This window comes from Ipomoea nil, unplaced genomic scaffold, assembly GCF_001879475.1.
Source record: "Ipomoea nil cultivar Tokyo-kokei standard unplaced genomic scaffold, Asagao_1.1 scaffold1262, whole genome shotgun sequence".
Classification (NCBI taxonomy): Eukaryota; Viridiplantae; Streptophyta; class Magnoliopsida; order Solanales; family Convolvulaceae; genus Ipomoea; species Ipomoea nil.
In genome coordinates this window covers 64,402-81,683 of record NW_017617690.1, presented here as the reverse complement: position 1 = coordinate 81,683, position 17,282 = coordinate 64,402, and the positions used below count along the sequence as shown (strand labels likewise).

The 17,282-nt window shown below is 32.3% G+C and overlaps 1 protein-coding gene and 1 long non-coding RNA gene across 4 annotated transcripts; one reads left to right on the top strand and one right to left on the bottom strand.

Moving 5' to 3' along the window:
* Positions 1-16: 16 nt before the first annotated feature.
* On the bottom strand, positions 17-2,398 carry LOC109184553 (trihelix transcription factor GT-3b-like). 2 transcript variants are annotated; one of them, XR_002054812.1, is made up of 3 exons: positions 1,816-2,398; positions 239-1,047; positions 17-121 (listed from the first exon to the last, which is right to left on the bottom strand). XR_002054812.1 is itself a non-coding variant. In XM_019334573.1 (2 exons), exons 1-2 carry the CDS (start codon positions 2,227-2,229, stop codon positions 424-426), a joined length of 1,038 nt encoding a protein of 345 aa, XP_019190118.1. In that variant the 5' UTR covers positions 2,230-2,398; the 3' UTR covers positions 27-423. The 2 variants fall into 2 exon arrangements, 1 of the variants encoding a protein (XP_019190118.1); XM_019334573.1 differs by having other exon boundaries at positions 27-1,047.
* A 7,161-nt stretch (positions 2,399-9,559) lies between these two features.
* Positions 9,560-13,193, top strand: LOC109184555. Of its 2 annotated transcripts, none has more exons than XR_002054814.1 (5): positions 9,560-9,916; positions 10,494-10,531; positions 10,640-10,729; positions 12,216-12,325; positions 12,919-13,193. It is a non-coding gene; the product is annotated as an uncharacterized LOC109184555 (long non-coding RNA). The 2 variants fall into 2 exon arrangements; XR_002054813.1 differs by having other exon boundaries at positions 10,449-10,531.
* Positions 13,194-17,282: the final 4,089 nt, after the last annotated feature.

The window sequence follows — 17,282 nt, the reverse complement described above, 5'->3', positions numbered from 1 at the left end:
TTTCAACAAAAACACGTTTTACAATATAAACAAAAATGTCATCTTTAATGGCTACTAAAAGCATTTACAACAGTTGAGAAACGTTAGTTTTGTACTTTTGTAGTATTACATATTCACATACAATGTTTGTTCCCCAAGATTTTTGAGTTTCTCCATCTGATATTACTTGTTCAACTGTACCTTAACCTTACATGATGCCTAATTTTGATGGCACGCTGCTCGCCTAAAAAACGATAAGCATGCTACTATTCTATGTTTGATGTTAAGGTTTCAAAAACCATATAGTCTATATTGTTTTTTGTTCTTCAACCAACTGAATATACCTCTCTTAGTCTATCTATGTATAGCAGTATAGGATAAGATATTAAAAAAGGCCGAGGAGTAAGGGGAAGGAATGCTCGAGAGAACCTGCAAGCAGCCATGTCAAGGCTGGTTTTCATTTACGAGCTTGTTCAGAAGCATGGTCAACAGGGCATCCCTCTTCTCTGCTCGGTTCTCCTCTCTGATCCTCCTTTGCTCTTCCCGTTCTCTCCAGGCTTGCTCGAGCATAATCCGGTCCTTTTCAAGTTTCTCCATTGTTTGCCGCCACTCCTGCTCGAACAGCTCCCTTTCTTTACTGCACTTCTCCATCGACTCCCTCCACTGCATCTCGGTCCTCAGCTGTTGCTGAATGAAACTGCAAAGCAACTCGTGAATACCTTCAAGAGTGCTACTCCGATTGCCTCTATCACTTGCCGGGTTTTTTGAAGATTTGTTGTCAGTTGCCGTTGGTCTTGCCCGCTTTTCTTTCTGAGCTTTCTTTTTCGAAGCAACGCTGCCTGTGGTAACCCTGTCACCATCACTCTCGTAGTCATTATCTTCTTCTTCTTCTGAGAATTCCTCCGAGGACTGGTCTGCACTCCGAACCCTTTTCCTGCCCCGTTGGGGACCAACCTCAGATTCAAGTTGTAATTGCTGCATGTTATTTTCCCTGGCGGTGAAAACCGCACAGAGCTCCTCAAAGAAAGGGCATTGCCTACCACTATCCGCATCGGATGTTTCCTTCCCCTGCACCAGCAAAACATATCACCATTGGAATTTCTCCAGAGAAGCTCAGAGATAACGAAACAAAAAGTTCAACATTTCTCAAATAAAGATTGAATTTATGCAATCCTGGTCCTCTTCGGATATTTCCAAGCAAAGAAACTGAAACCACATTCAAAGTGTCAGGAGCACTTAAACTTCTGGTGTGAGATATGCTGGGAAAAGTAATCAAGTTCAACAGATTATGATAACTCAGGATATCGTTTAATCATTCCCTAAATTCAAGACTAATCTATACTCTTCTTTACATTTCTATCATGAAAGGTAGCAAACTTAACAAGGTTACGCGAATTCCATAAAATCAAGTTGTTGGTTTCTACAAACATAAACATAATTTAAAGTTGTTGCAGTCAGAATATAAAGATGAAACAAACCCTTCTGATTAACTTCAGCATATATTACTTTGAGGCCAACATACTAGCAATCATCTAATACCACTGAGAGTATCAAGTTAAAGCCCTAAATCACATTTTAGTAGGCATCCTGAATTCCTGAAATGAAATTGAAATGTTTCAAATGAGCATTGAAAAAGTGAGATTAGATTGAAAAGATTGATTCCAATTGTTCAAACAATGAACTAGGGTTCATTGAAGATTCTACAATACGTTTCTGTCTCAGAGAATCAGTGAATCACCATACGACTTCATTGAAATGAACTGCAATTCCTCCTCCATTGATCACAAGCTCAAAACAGTAGAAAATGAATAGATTTAGGTGCAGATAAATGTTTACCTTGTAGCGATTGACTAGGTTTTTCCACTTGCATTTGCACTGCTCGGAGGTCCGGCGGTACCCTAGCTCCTTCATCTTCGCGGCCACGACCTCCCACAGAGCCTTGGAAGTGTTGCGCTTGGCGGAGGCGAAGTCCCGCTCTAGCTCCGCCCTAATCGCGATGAAGTCCCTCGTCTCCTGGTTGCTCCACGGCGGAACCCGCTCATCCCGCCTCGGAAACTCGTCGTCTCCTCCCAAGGCGACGCCGCCGCCGGCTGTAGAGGCAATCGGCACCGTCGGACGAAGATGGAGCGGCAAAGGCGGAAGCATCGTTTGGTGGTGGCGAAATGGTCCGCCACCGCCTCCAAGGCTTTCACTGTCCCTGCTTCCACCGCCACTCCCATTTCCAGCACCGCCACTACGCCCAAACATCATTTGATACAAGAAAATGAAGAAATTCCTTATTGGGCATACGATTTTTACTTAAATTAATTTGTTTGGTTGGGTTTATATGAATGTATTAAGACTTTTTAGTTTTGTGTTAGTCAAGCATGAAAGGAAGAGAAGAAACCTTTTCTTTATGTTTTTCTCCTTTCCTTAGTGGACAAGGGAGAGAATATTTGGTTGGTATTTGACTGGGTCATTTGACTATATTATTGTTTAGAATATAAAAAAAATATTAAAACAAAGAAAAAGAGTAAGCTTTTGGTAACAAAACATTAGAAAAAGTCAAAAAGATTTTGTGACAATAACCTTTTAGATTGTTGGTGAGTGAAGTGTCATTATAACCACCAACTCATGGAGATGGTTTATATTTGGTTGTAATGGTAGTCATAATCTAAAGGAAAAAAGACATTTTTTTCATCTGAGTTATATGTTTATAGCACATATTTCTTTTGAATTATTTACATATTAACTCCTTCAATTATTCTAAAAGTGATAGTTTTTTCTCTTGATATATTTGACATCTCTACCCTCAAAGTAAATATTTTATTTATTTTTCTTCTCCAACAAATTATTGCTTATACGTAGGGATGATTACGGTCCGGTTCGAACTGAACCGGACACTATAGCAATCGAATTGAAAATTTTCGGTTACGATTCAGATCTAGAACTCAATATTTGGATTTCAGTTTATTAAAATCATAAATCGAAAAAACTAGATCATGAACCGTGAACTGGCGGTTTGAATTGGAACAACTACTAGCATTAGTTTAAGCTAGTAATTTAAAATTAGAATTATAATATTTACAAATAATGTATGTTCATTTTTATATTTATTCTGATTCTCACATATAAGTATATATGATCGTGATTTGGTTTTGATTTTGAACCGTCGATTCACGGTTCTGGATCCAGTTTGAACTGCTAGTTCAAACTTTATTTTAAAATTTTATTTTTTATTTTTAAAATAGTCTAAATTCAACAATAAATATATTTTATTTTTTTTCAATTTAAACATGAACCGGCCGTTCGGTTCACAATTTTAATAAACTCTAAATATCGGGTTTTGATTCTAAATTGTAATCGGAATATTTCTGTTTGGTTGCTATAGTGTATGTTCGGTTTGAACCAAATCGTGGCCATTGTCTGTTGGTGTTAGATATATTAAATATAATATATTTAATATAATATATATTAAATATAATATAATATAACTATAATATATATATATAATATATATTTGAGAAGAGAGAGAGAAGGAGAATTGAATTCACTTGATTGATTATGAATAAACAAAAGCCACATATTTATAGTGAAAGAGAAAAGCAACAATGCTAAAGTTTAGGAAGTAATTAGAGGCCATGATTCCATGTACTCTATTTCACGTAGTGCTATGCATGCATCCACGTTCACACACCTCCTTTTATTTTTTAACAAATTAACTGCTAACTACTTGGTTTAATATATTACTAATAATAATAATAGCATTATTATTATTATTATTATATAACATTGCCTCCTTTAAACCAAGTTGGATATATTGGTCATCCCAATTTCCTTCTCCAATTTAAGAAATGTCTTCGTCTTCAAGTTGGATATACTGACTTGTATTTCGTTCTGTAAACCCACTTTACTCCAATTGGCTTCTTCCCAGGAGGTAAATCTGTTAACTCCCAGGTACCATTCTTTTCAATGGTACGTATCTCCTCATCCATCGCCTTAAGCCAATGAGTTTCTGTAGCAGCCTCCTCAAAAGTTAAAGGATCACAATCTGCAAACAGAGCAAATTGAATAATCTCTTCATCAGACAGGTCATTATCTTGACCCAAAACATAATCTTGCAAGCGAGCTGGTAAGTGGCGCTCGCGCTGAGATCGTCGAACTGACGATTCTGGCTGTGAAGGAGACTGGACATTATCTGGAATCGGTTGCTCTTCAATAATATTTTCAACAGCAGGAATAACAACTGAACTTTCATCTTTAGCTAACCAATCCCAGGCACCATATTCATCAAAAGTGACATCACGACTTATAACAACCTTTTTAGTTTCAGGATTGTATAGTTTATAAGCCTTTGAAGCGTCACTATAACCAATGAATATGCATTTCTCACCTTTATCATCCAACTTCTTTCTCAATGGATCTGGCACATGTGCATATGCCAAACATCCAAAAACCTTGAGATATTTGATAAAGGGTTTTCTCCCACTCCAAGCTTCTTCGGGCGTCTTATCATGGACACTCTTAGTTGGACACCTATTCAACACATAGACAGCACAAGCAACAGCTTCTGCCCAAAAAGGTTTAGGCAGATCCTTGGATTTCAACATGCACCTTACCATATCCATGATAGACCTATTCTTCCTCTCAGCCACTCCATTTTGTTGTGGATTGTATCTAGCTGTCATCTGATGTTGAATACCCTTCTTTTTCAGAAAATCATCACAGGCAATATATTCTGTACCTCTATCAGTTCTCAAGATTTTAATCTCATAACCACTCTGCTTTTCAACAAAAGCCTTAAATTGTTTGAAAACATCACATGCTTCAGACTTTTGCTTCAGAAAGTAAACCCATGTTTTTCTACTGAAATCATCAATGAAAGTAATAAAGTACTTACAACCTCCATGTGAGGGAACCTCCAACGAACACAGGTCTGAGTGAACAATCTCCAACTGTTTTGTAGCTCTCCTTGACTTGCCCACGGGAAAGGGATCTCTATGCTTCTTCCCAATCACACAAATCTCACAGATACGATCAGGGACATTCACAACAGGTAAATCAGAAACAAGTTCCTTTCTCGCAAGATAGTTTAATCCAGAGAAATGAAAATGCCCAAACCGCATATGCCATAACCAATTATCATCACAAACTTCAGAATTAAAGCAATCAAGGAGAGTATGCTTAATTTTCAAAGGAAATAGTCGATTTTGGGACATATTTACCTTTGCAATCAAAACTCCTTTAGCATCTTCAATGGTACAACACCCTTGAGCAATATGTATCTTATATCCTTTTTCTGACAACTAACCCAAACTCAACAAATTTTGGTGTAGTTCAGGAACATAGAACACATCGGATATAAAATTGTGAGTACCATCCTTCAACTGAATAGAGATTTTACATTTTCCCAAAATTGGCACCTTTGACTTATTGCCAAACGTTACTTCAGACCGGACTGATTCATCTAGTTCGGAAAACAATTCTTTATTCCCACACATATGGTTACTACACCCAGTATCCAAGAACCATATGTTCTTATCTGTAGAAAAACTATCACTGGCCAAAAGTAAGGTTTCAGAATTCTCACCAGACTTTTCAGCAGTATTTTCAGCAATGTTTGCTTGATTTCCACGATTGTTGTCCTCATTATACCAACAATCTGCAATCTTGTGCCCATACTTGCCACAATTGTAGCAATGAAATGGAAATTTACCTTGTTTGGTATTACCTCCACCTCTTCCTTGGTTGGAGTTACCACGTCATCCTCCTTGGTTGAAGTTACCACGACCTCTTCCACTAGAACCTCCTCTTCCTCTTCCACGACCTCTACCAGATCCTCCACCTCTTTGATTAGTGCCAGTCACATTAAGGGTGACTTGACTCTTCAAAGCTTCTTCTGCTAGTGGTTCTTCCGATTTTGACGCAATCCTGTCAATATGACTTTCTACCATACCTTTCAGCTCTGCAATTGATAAGAGCTCGGTTTTGTGTGACTCTGTTATTGAAGCCACCACATGGTCATACTTCATCGGCATAGTTCGAAGAACTTTTTCAACCACTGCACCATCTTCAATTGTATCTCCGTATAACCTCATCTTATTCACCATATCAATAAGACGAGTGAAATAGGCATCTACTGTTTCTGTAGAGGTCATCTCACAATTATCGTACAATCTTCTCAACGACTGCAATTTAGACTTCTGTGCCCGATCGACTCCTTTGTGTGACACCTTTAAGATGTCCCAAGCTTGTTTTATTGTTTGAGAACGAGCTAATTGCCCAAAAATGGAATAATGAACACCTTGGTGAATCTGACCCAAGGCCAATTTATCTCGCCGTATAGCGCCTGCATCAGCTCCTTCGGGTAGACCGGGATCAACAAAGCTCCAAAGATTTTGAGTTTGCAAATGTGTGGACATCATAATTTGCCAATAATTGTAATCGAGTTTCCCGTCCAATTTGGGACCCGTCCATACAATATTGAAATTTGCAGCCATATTTCACTACGAACAATATCTCGGGGTTGAAAGGTTGACTGGCTCTGATACCAAATGTTAGATATATTAAATATAATATATTTAATATAATATATATTAAATATAATATAATATATCTATAATATATATATAATATATATTTGAGAAGAGAGAGAGAGAAGGAGAATTGAATTCACTTGATTGATTATGAATAAACAAAAGCCACATATTTATAGTGAAAGAGAAAAGCAACAATGCTAAAGTTTAGGAAGTAATTAGAGGCCATGATTCCATGTACTCTATTTCACGTAGTGCTATGCATGCATCCACGTTCACACACCTCCTTTTATTTTTTAACAAATTAACTGCTAACTACTTGGTTTAATATATTACTAATAATAATAATAGCATTATTATTATTATTATTATAATATAACAGTTGGAAAGGAAAAATAAATGAAATATTTATTTTAAGGGTAAATATGTTCATTTAACATTTTAGAGGGAAAAACTGCCACTTAAATAATAAGGGAAGTGCAATAAGTATATAACTCAGGGAAAAAAGTGTCATTTTTCCTAATCTAAATCTAAAAGAATTTGATTTTTGATGAAGATAAGGTGAAACTTGCATTATGATATTAGGTGACCAAAAAAATAGTGCGCACTAAGTGAAGTGTGAAGCTCACCTTATGACTCTAAGAGATCAAGAATCCGTGTTTGTGATCATTTTAAATTAAAAAGGCTAATAAACAATTATCAAGGGGAGTCGAACTTGAAATTTTATGAAAGTTTATTATTGCGCAACATTTCTAGGTACAAATTGATTTGATTTTAATTCTAGTTTTAGCCTTTTAGTTCATATTAGATCTACATTATAAAGTAAATCATTGACTTACATATTCATATTTAGTATATTGAGTATATATATATATATATATATATATATATATATATATATTTATTTATTGAGAACTATTGAATATTTATTTTTAGTTTACTATATGTTCATTATTAGTACACGGTCTAAAACTAAACATATAGCATATTAAAAATTAACGCTTATCTCAATCATACAATGTGGATCATACTCCATGGTATAATTTACAATAAATTATACTGTGGGCCATGAATAAATATTCATTTTTAATATATTAAAGGTATATATTATGGAGTTCTAGTATATGTACTCCCAAATTCTACTCTCACTTTTACTCCATGATGTGGCAAACAAGGATTGGATATTTTCATTATGTGAGTCATAGAAAAAATATCTACATCAAAGATTTGTGAGAATGAATAAAAGTTGAGAGTAAAAAATAGAAGTCTATGTAGTATTTTCATATATATATTGTGTACTAAAAGTTTATTATTTGGTAATATACCAAATAATGAACATTAAATATCTTATATCATATCCTATCATATCATATCATATATATAAAAAAGTAAGATGTATTTGGCGACAATTTTTGGCTCCAATTCTCGCCCACTGAAAACGGCGACGTTTTGGTTTTAGTTTTTTTTTTTTGGAAAAGGTGTGTCGGGTTTAAATGTTTTGGAATTACAAAATTTGAATGGTTCGACTTTCGGTGTTGGTGTGAATTGAAATGTCTCTTCAACTGCGATTTCAATTCTTGAGTCGCATGTTTAAAATGTCCTTGTTTGTTAGAGTTTTCGAAAGAACCTGCTTACAACAGGTGGTGAGCAGTTATTTTACGTTGGATTCATGGACTAACGTTGTGTAACCATTTGGAACAACTTGGATTGTACCATGAAGTCATGAATGCATGCTACTCAGGGACGGAGCTACCTTTGTCGTATTCTAGAGACTAGAAGAAATATCTGACGAAGTAGAACCCCCCCCCCCCCCCCCCCCCCCGCTCTTACCCTCATCCTAAATTTTTTTTGTAAATATGTATGTATATATTGATAAAATACACTTTTGACCCTCCTCTATTTTTTTTTAAAAAAAAATCTATTATGTTTATATTAAATGAACTCAAAATATATATTAAAGTTCAAATTCATTAAATAAAAAGAAATAAATCAAATAATTAAAGTGACTATTTTTCTTTATTATCTTATTTCCTTAATCAAGATTTTAATAATGAATGGCATGAAGTATACATTTTAATTTAAAAAACCTCCAAATTTGAGATATATACTTTGGTTTTATTAGTTATATATGTTGATTAATTAATTAGTGATTTATTGTGTGTTTTAATTATTTATTTACATTTTTAAGATGTACATTTGTTAGTATAAATTATTAGTTTTGAAATTGACAAAAATTAATATTGATTATTTAATTCGTCTTGGTTTTTGTCTTTATCTCTCAAATTTTGAAATATTCAGTTAACCAGTAAAATGAATATACGTTAATTGTGAAAAAAAAAATATGACAAAATAATTGACAAAACTTTTTATTTGATGTTAAGTGACAATCTATATTTAAATAAATGTTGTTGTTATTGTTATTATTATATTTTGTGTTATGTGAAAATTTTTTAAAGTAATTATTGATCGTACTCATATAATTATGTATTTCATACTTTATTACACATAGTATAATTAGAAATCACTAGTACTCCACCCGTGCGATGCACGGGATAAGAATACATATGTAGACATTAATTAATATCTGTATACAAAGTCGTAATAATTATTGAGAACATAAAAATATGTAAAAGTTTTTGAAAAAAAAATATATGATATATATAGCCAAATAATTATATTTTTAAACATAATTGTACATACATTGTCACATAATAATTGTAGACAACATCAAACTAAATTTGCCTTTATAACAAATATATACTAATATATAGATTTTACAAATTGCTAAATACTTCTTTATAAACAACATCCATCGTAGATGAAACACACTTTTTTTCATCATCGTTGCAAATAAGCAACTTGAGCCCTCTTTTATATGTAATATTAATTAAAGCCCAAAACAATAAACCATACTAAATCAGGCCAACAAAATAGGCCAAACATATGACAATTATAAAATGATTAGATAAAATATATTCAAAGCCCAAAAATCATTAGCCCAAACCCGAAAACCCAACCTTAAAAACCTAAACAGTCAACAACAACACACAAAGCTGCGCCGCCGGAACCTCTCCATACGAATTCTCCTCTCATCGACGCAACATCTTCTTTGGGGAGTTCACCGGAAACACAACTCTAACCCTAGATCTTACAGTCAATCCTTTCCGATCACTTCTCTGTACTAAACACTCCTCCGTTTCACTGAGTATATAGCTTTTCAAAAAAGATTGGGTACATACTCTCCAATCTACTCCACCTCTCTTATTTGTGCTTGTGAAAATTTCAGTCCTTCTTTCCAAAATCCATACTTAACTCTTTCGTTCCTTACATACGGCTATTTTGAGATGTTTTTACCGTTTGCCGACAACCAAAAAACCCTAGATCGCGAAACTTCAAAAATGCGACTCCAAAAAAATATCAAGGTAATGCGTGTCTTTTTTTTCATCCGATTTAAATCTTCTTATATTCTAGTACTGCAAAACTTTTTTAGATCTATGCGATGGATGTAGTAGTTATGTTTGAGATATTATTTGACAATCCAATAAACAATTTAAGTGTAGTTCTTCAGATATGAAATCTGAATTTAATATTTAAGGTTTTTATGATTGAAATACGGACAAAAATAGAAGCTGCAATTACAAAAATTATTTAATACTATAATTATTTATTAAAAATGTAAAAGCATATTATCTGTGTAGATTGAACAATGCAATTAATCACAAATTACTACATATATTAACATGTTGTGTATAGTGCAATTTAGTTCGCATGTACTTAGGTTTTGAAAATAGATTTTGTTAACAAAGCAGCTACCAACAACCACTTTCTAAAAATACTTTTGAGACCGAATCTTTTGAAACTTTATAAAAATTAAGAGCCTATGAGAGTTGAGTGTATGCTCTGCTTAATTATTTAACTTTACTTGAATTCTCAATTTTTTTATTTTTTTTACAGTCCTCTGCAGTAGATAATATGATACACTATCTTGGTTGCTTACAGAAATTTCTGAAAGACAAAGAATTGACTCTGTAAAAATGGTAAGATTTCCCTTATTTGCTTCAACTATTTAACATAGATTTAGATTTTATATGTTATTGACTATTTATCCATTACTAACATATAAACACTAAATTTTTGTAATGCAGATAGGAAAAAAAAAGGAGAAAAATGGCTGGAAAAAAATTACACGGAGTTCATAAGTATTTAATAAGTGAAATTACAATGAAGAACATCAGGTATGCTTTAATATTACCTTTACTCTCATCCTGCCATTTTCTTTTACCATGCATGATAGTTGAGGCTTTCAATTTTTCCATTACTGTTGAATGTGTGGGGTAGAGAGCATTTATTTCTGTCCTTAAATGCTATGTATATATAGATAGGAAATTTTAGACATCAAGAGAAGTCACTATCAGACAATAGTGCACATTAGTCAAACCTTACCATCAACAATTAATGTTTGATAAGAGGCATATGTGTATAGTTGTTCTATATTGGTACATGTATTAATTGCTTACTATGCATCATCTATGTGGCTGTTACAGTTTATTGTGTTTCTTTTTGTGCTACACTATAGCGTTCTGTTTGAGCAAATACTAATAGTTTAATTAGAGGTATATGATGACACATGAATCTGATACCATTTTTTTTTGCAGACACAAATTTCATTTGATTAAAATGGAGGCAACTGATCATATATTTGTGTTTTCTAAAAACAAACATATATATCTAAATTATCTGTGTTTTTGTTCCTTTAGAAATAATTTAATTCTCTAAAATTCGAATTAAAAATTTGACATTCAAAATGATTTCTAATGCAAATGCAAATTTCATTGTCCTATATTAATACTAAGACTAATTGACTGCCATTTCAAAATAGTCAAACCTTACCATCACAAATTAATGATTGATAGACACCATAGGTATATATAAAAAATACATGTACACATGTGTCTTTGTAATTGTTAAACGTGTATTTTATGCTACAATTTGTATATGCTACTTGTATATTTTTTTTCATTATGATAGAGCAAGTCACATGTTGTAGTATTCTAGGAAATACTAACATCCCAAAATAGAGCCAACTGTTAAAAACAGATTACTTCATTAATTTACTTTTTTATGAATCTGTTTTTTTTTTTTTTAAAAAAAAAAATTTAATTTGTGTCCTTAACAAATCTGATTTCTTTTCTTTCAAAACAATCTTTATATATTTATATTTCAAAGATTCTATTTTTGTTTTGTTTGTCTTTCGCTGTTAATTTATTTGTTCCAAGTCTGTTTTGTAAATATTTTTTTGTTTTTACTTTTTTCTTTAAGTTGAGTAATGCTGAAAATTGAATTATTTGTTATGATTTCTAATTTGATTATGAAGATATGAAATAATCTGCTATCTTGTTTGACAAACATTTTGTTTTAAACGAATGATCATGAAAATTGGTTTACATTTTTTTTTCCTTAACAGTTAAAGCATGTTACCAAAACTTGTAAGCACAAAATTTTAAAATGGTCAGATTTCCAGGTTTTGTTTTTTTTTTTTTACAAATTTTTCAAGTATGCTACACATTACTTGCCATTTTTTATATATATAATTCTTTATACACACCAGTAAAATTCTATCTATATCTCAACTATGTGTCTGAATGTTATGCACTGCGTAATTCAATCTATAAATGATATTTCTCATCTTTTCTTCACTCTTATCACATTATGCAACTGCAGGAAGAGTTGTTAATAGTTGGACACATACAGTTAGCATATGGTGCTTGGATCCTACTGTTGTCTTCAGAGAAATTACTTATCGTTCTCCATCTGATATTCCTAACATCATGGTATACATACGTAATGCCTGCCTAACTGGAATTTTGGTGGTGATACTTAAATATTTCCACATTTAAAAAAATTGCTTTGTTCGGTTTCAATTATTTGAAGGAGAATCTTGGTGGTGATTCTTAAATATTTCCAAATTAAAAAAAAAAAAACTAGCTTTGTTCGGGTTCAATTATTTGAAGGAAACTCACATATAGTGGTATAATATAGTTCGAAAGTATTAACATACAATGATTTTTGCAAGTACTTGGCAATAGATTTTTTTCCTAGGAATTTAGGTTTATAAAGAGATGTTGAGCACAGAAATAACTATGAAGTAGCAAACTATGATGCATAAAATAACTCCAACTTAGCATAAGCTCCAGAAAATAAAGCATGAAAATGAAGTATAGTGTACTAAATTCTAAGGAAAAAAGAATTTATTGCCATTTACATACATAAATTAGTACTGCTTTGCTTAGATAATTAGAATCTGGTGAAACTGATATTATTACATACAACCATTATAAACCAATGACCATTCTGATGCATTTATAAATTGTATTTCATATAATTTGAGCCTACTATAATCACACTTTGCTCTTGATGATTTCAGGTTTCAATGGTGATGAGAACAACCAAGGGTGTATACATAATTACATATTAAGCAATCTTCCCCAATCACCCCTCTGGATCAACCCCTTTCCCAAATCAAAAGAAAAATATAAATAAATATTTACCTTAGTTTATTGGTATTTTCTTTATGCTTGAATGTAAAAGTGGAGAGGGAAATGTGAGGTTTCTCTCCAGGAGATGTGGTATTTATAGGTAGTTTCCCTCCAAAATGTTGATTTAAAATATATAATTATTACTTTTTGGCAACTTGCTTCACATAACGTGTAGAAGTGAATAACACATGGAAAATTGAGAGTTACGGTGTACGGAGTATTAATTAGCATTGGAAAATGAGCCTACAACGCCACACGTTATCTCAAATCAAATATGGATTCAGAACATCAAATAATAATATTAAATATAATAAAATCACATTGTTCCTGTTGTGAAGCCAAAAAGGAATTAAAAAAATAAAATGATGTACTTTTCACAAACACCAAAACGTCGTCGTCAGTGATGGGCGGGAAAATACTGGATTTTCATTGGCTGAATCCCTCTTGCTTTTATATGTATATAGATTATTATCAATAATAATCACAATAATGTATGGTATATATAATAATATGGTGCAATCTTATCTTACTCTATATAATAGCAAAATGTTTTTGCCACATCATTTTCCCGCCTAAATAATAAGGCGTCGTTTGGACTGTTTTTAATTTTCATATTTATGAACTCATTGGATGACTACTATTGCAACTTTCACTATTGAAAATTATGAAATTTTCGACCACCTGAAAGTGATCTTAAATCAAGTCGAATGCAAAAAGTGGTCAGAAATAGCAACAAAGGTTTTTTCGGATACCAAAAGTGGTCGGAACAAGGTTTTCGACTTGATTTAAGATCACTTTCAGGTGGTCGGAAATTCCAAAATTTCCAGCAGTGTTTCTATGTGTATTAATTGTTTTAACATTTGTTCAAATTTATTATTAGAACTTTTGGAATCCTCACAGCCGCAGGGATGGCTTATCATACGTACAGTGATCATTTTTAGATCTGTGAATCCGTTGGATGACTATTATTGCAACTTTCAATGTGTATTAATTGTTTTAACATTTGTTCGAATTTATTATTATAACCTTTGAAATCCGCACAGCCACATGAATTGTTTATCATATGTACAGTGATCATTTTGAAAAAAAAAAAATAATATAATAACATTGATTCAAGATATATAGATACCAGAATAACATACACACGTATTCAATGAATTGGCATATATAAAATAAAAATAAAAATGTAATAATATATCCGTTTTTCCAATACTAATTGCATAATATGTATAGTCTCACTTTTGAAATGCCCCTTGAAAATTGTTCAATATTGTTCAATATTCTAATCAAATTAATAACAAAGCATTAATGGAGAGGCACAATTGCTACTTAAAAAAATAGTATAAATATGCACTAATCCGAGAGTGTTCTTCATCATTGAAACTTTCTGCAAAAATGATTTTCCAATACTGTCTTGCATCCCAGGTTAGCCCTATGCACACCCGGAGAGCAATCCGGGTGCGTTTGGTGAGAACTTATATAATTCACAATCTTATTTAATTATTATTACATCTTATCTTATATATAATTATATAATGTTATATTTAACATTATATAATATTCTAAAAATATTAATATGTTATTGTGAGAATATTAACATACTTTAATGATACAAGGTTTATTGTTACAAAGTTGACTGATCATGTTTTGGAAGCTCAAATCATGTGTGGAACGAATGTATGAACAAAAGTTTTAATTCCTCGAATGTCATTAACACCTTCTGATTCAAGATTTTTGTTTCAAGTTCCAAAGAAAGCAATTCATTTTGATACTATCATATGCCATAACAATAAATGGCAAAAATTATCATACGTGGATTTATTTTTGCAGTCTCAAGAGTTAGTAATCCTAGGGGATTAAAATTTTTTATGTGGGAATAATGTACCATTTGTAAGTACGATTAAAAATGTTGTATACAAAAAAGTTTTCAATAATGTGTAATACAATTACAATGTTTTTCGTTTTTCAATAATTAATTCATATACTATTATAGTTTTTTTTTTTATCAGTACTGTTAATCTTACTATTGTATCATACGTCCGAGCATTGCACGGATGCAACTACTAGGTTGTCAGACTTACATATGAATCCGGAAGTATAACATATTTGAGTTGTGATTAAGTGTTTCCGATTCAAATGTTGAATTATTAAAAAACATTTTGCTATTACATAGAATAAGAAGATTATACGATAATTTTAAATTATTAAGAGACCATATTTAATGACCGTGCATCGCACGGGAAACTTACTAGTTAATTATAATGTCGACTAACATTGTAAATTTTCTTTACTACATCGGCCCCCTCAATTCAAGTTTTCTGACTTCATCCCTGATGCTACTGTGAGAAAATCACTACTATTAAAAGAGCATGACATCTTATTAGTTGGATGAAAATTGATGATTTTGGCTTATTCAAAAACATCATAAAAAACTCCGAGTGGCACTAAAGTAATGGAAGAATATTTTATGATTTGGATCTTGAGTGGCCTTTGTTCCCTCATTACCCTGCTAGCTTTCATGCTTTATTCGCGTTCGCACACACTTAATCTAATCTAGACGATTATATACACTTTTGAGATGGGCTCTGGGCAAGTGCCTAGGGTCGAGCCTGCTCTGATTAATTGTCCTATCTAAATGTTTAAGAATTAAACATGTGACATGCTCTGATACAAATTTTCATGATTGAGTGATAAACTGCTCTGATACCAATTGTTCAGTTATCTTTTTTCAGTGTATGACTTTTAACGTGGTTTTAGCAAGTTTGAGCCCAGGAAGCTGCAATAGCATTCGCCTCCGTCCAGAGTTGCTTTGGCCTTGGAAGCTTCGCCTCCCACACAACTCCGTTTCTCGCCTTCCAAAAATGGTAAAGGACAACCACCACATCACAAGAATGTCACCAATAAACATTTTGTGATGCATGTAAGTTTAACTTTAGATCTGTGTTGGAAATGGATTATTGTTTTGTAGCAGAATGCATTTGGGCAGTTTAATATACACTTATCTATATGTTACCATTATTCTGTAGTTCATGGATCTATGTTACCTATAATAAAGTGCTATAATCTTTAACAACTGCTAATTCAAGCTATTCTTGTTTTCCAGACGAAGAAGATGTATGCTACAGTAATGGTAGTGCATGTAACCTAAGAAGTGCGTATATAATAAGGAATCATAAACTACGACTTATATTTGTACCTTTGTTGTCAATTATGTGCTTCCTATTGCTGCCTATGACTGTAGATCTTTTAATTTGCCTCATATCCTTGGTCCCGTATGAAATTTGTTGTATGATTTTTTCAATTTGAGATATATGAAGTTTGAATCAATGATTTGTAGTTTACTTGTTTTTGAATTTTGTTAAGTTTCTGATACCTGCTTTGATTTATTAGTTTTCGAATCTTGATCATATATTTAAGTGGTGTAATCTTTTACATATAATAGTTAGTTACAACATAAAAATTATTGATCTCATAAAGCTTGCCCTCTTTAAGAATTTCTTTATATTTCACAACATCATCATTTTGAATGTTGGCATGTATATACTCTCCCCGCTCGAATGTTGGCATGTATATACTCTCCCTGCCAATAAGAAAGCAAAAAAATGAGTATAGTATATTCTTTACTATTTATTAGGAGTACATTAAAAAAAAAAAAAAAAAAAACTTTAGAGATTGCTCAGGGAAGAAAACGCAGTAACAAAAAATAAGAGATTGATTGTGGAAGAAAATGCAGGAAAAAAAAAGATTGGATTACCTCTTCATCATGCAGCAAACATTCAAGACTCTTGCTAGTATGCCCCCTACCTTGATTTCAGAGACTTTATGCAACCTGATAGCTCGTGGGCTCTCATTTTGTGTATATGGTGAATTTCTTTTACAGTCACATACATGGAAAGCATCTTTATGATACAAATAAAGATGCAATATGCTGATGGCTGCAATTGGCAGAATAAGCTCTGTGAAGGAAACATTTTATAGGTTTTTAACAATAACATGTCTGCGCAGCCACATTATTGAAAATATCAACTTTTATTAAATGTTGTCTTTATTTAACTTTAAATTTTATTATCTCATTTATTTATGATGAACAGATACTACAATGTAATAGAGCCCGTAACTATCAAAAAAAAAAAAAAAAACTGGTTTGTAATAATTCAACTTATTATATTTTATATTTTGAATATCATATATCAAGATGACTGGACAATTGGTATTGGAGCAGTTTATTACTTCATCATGCCAATTGATATCA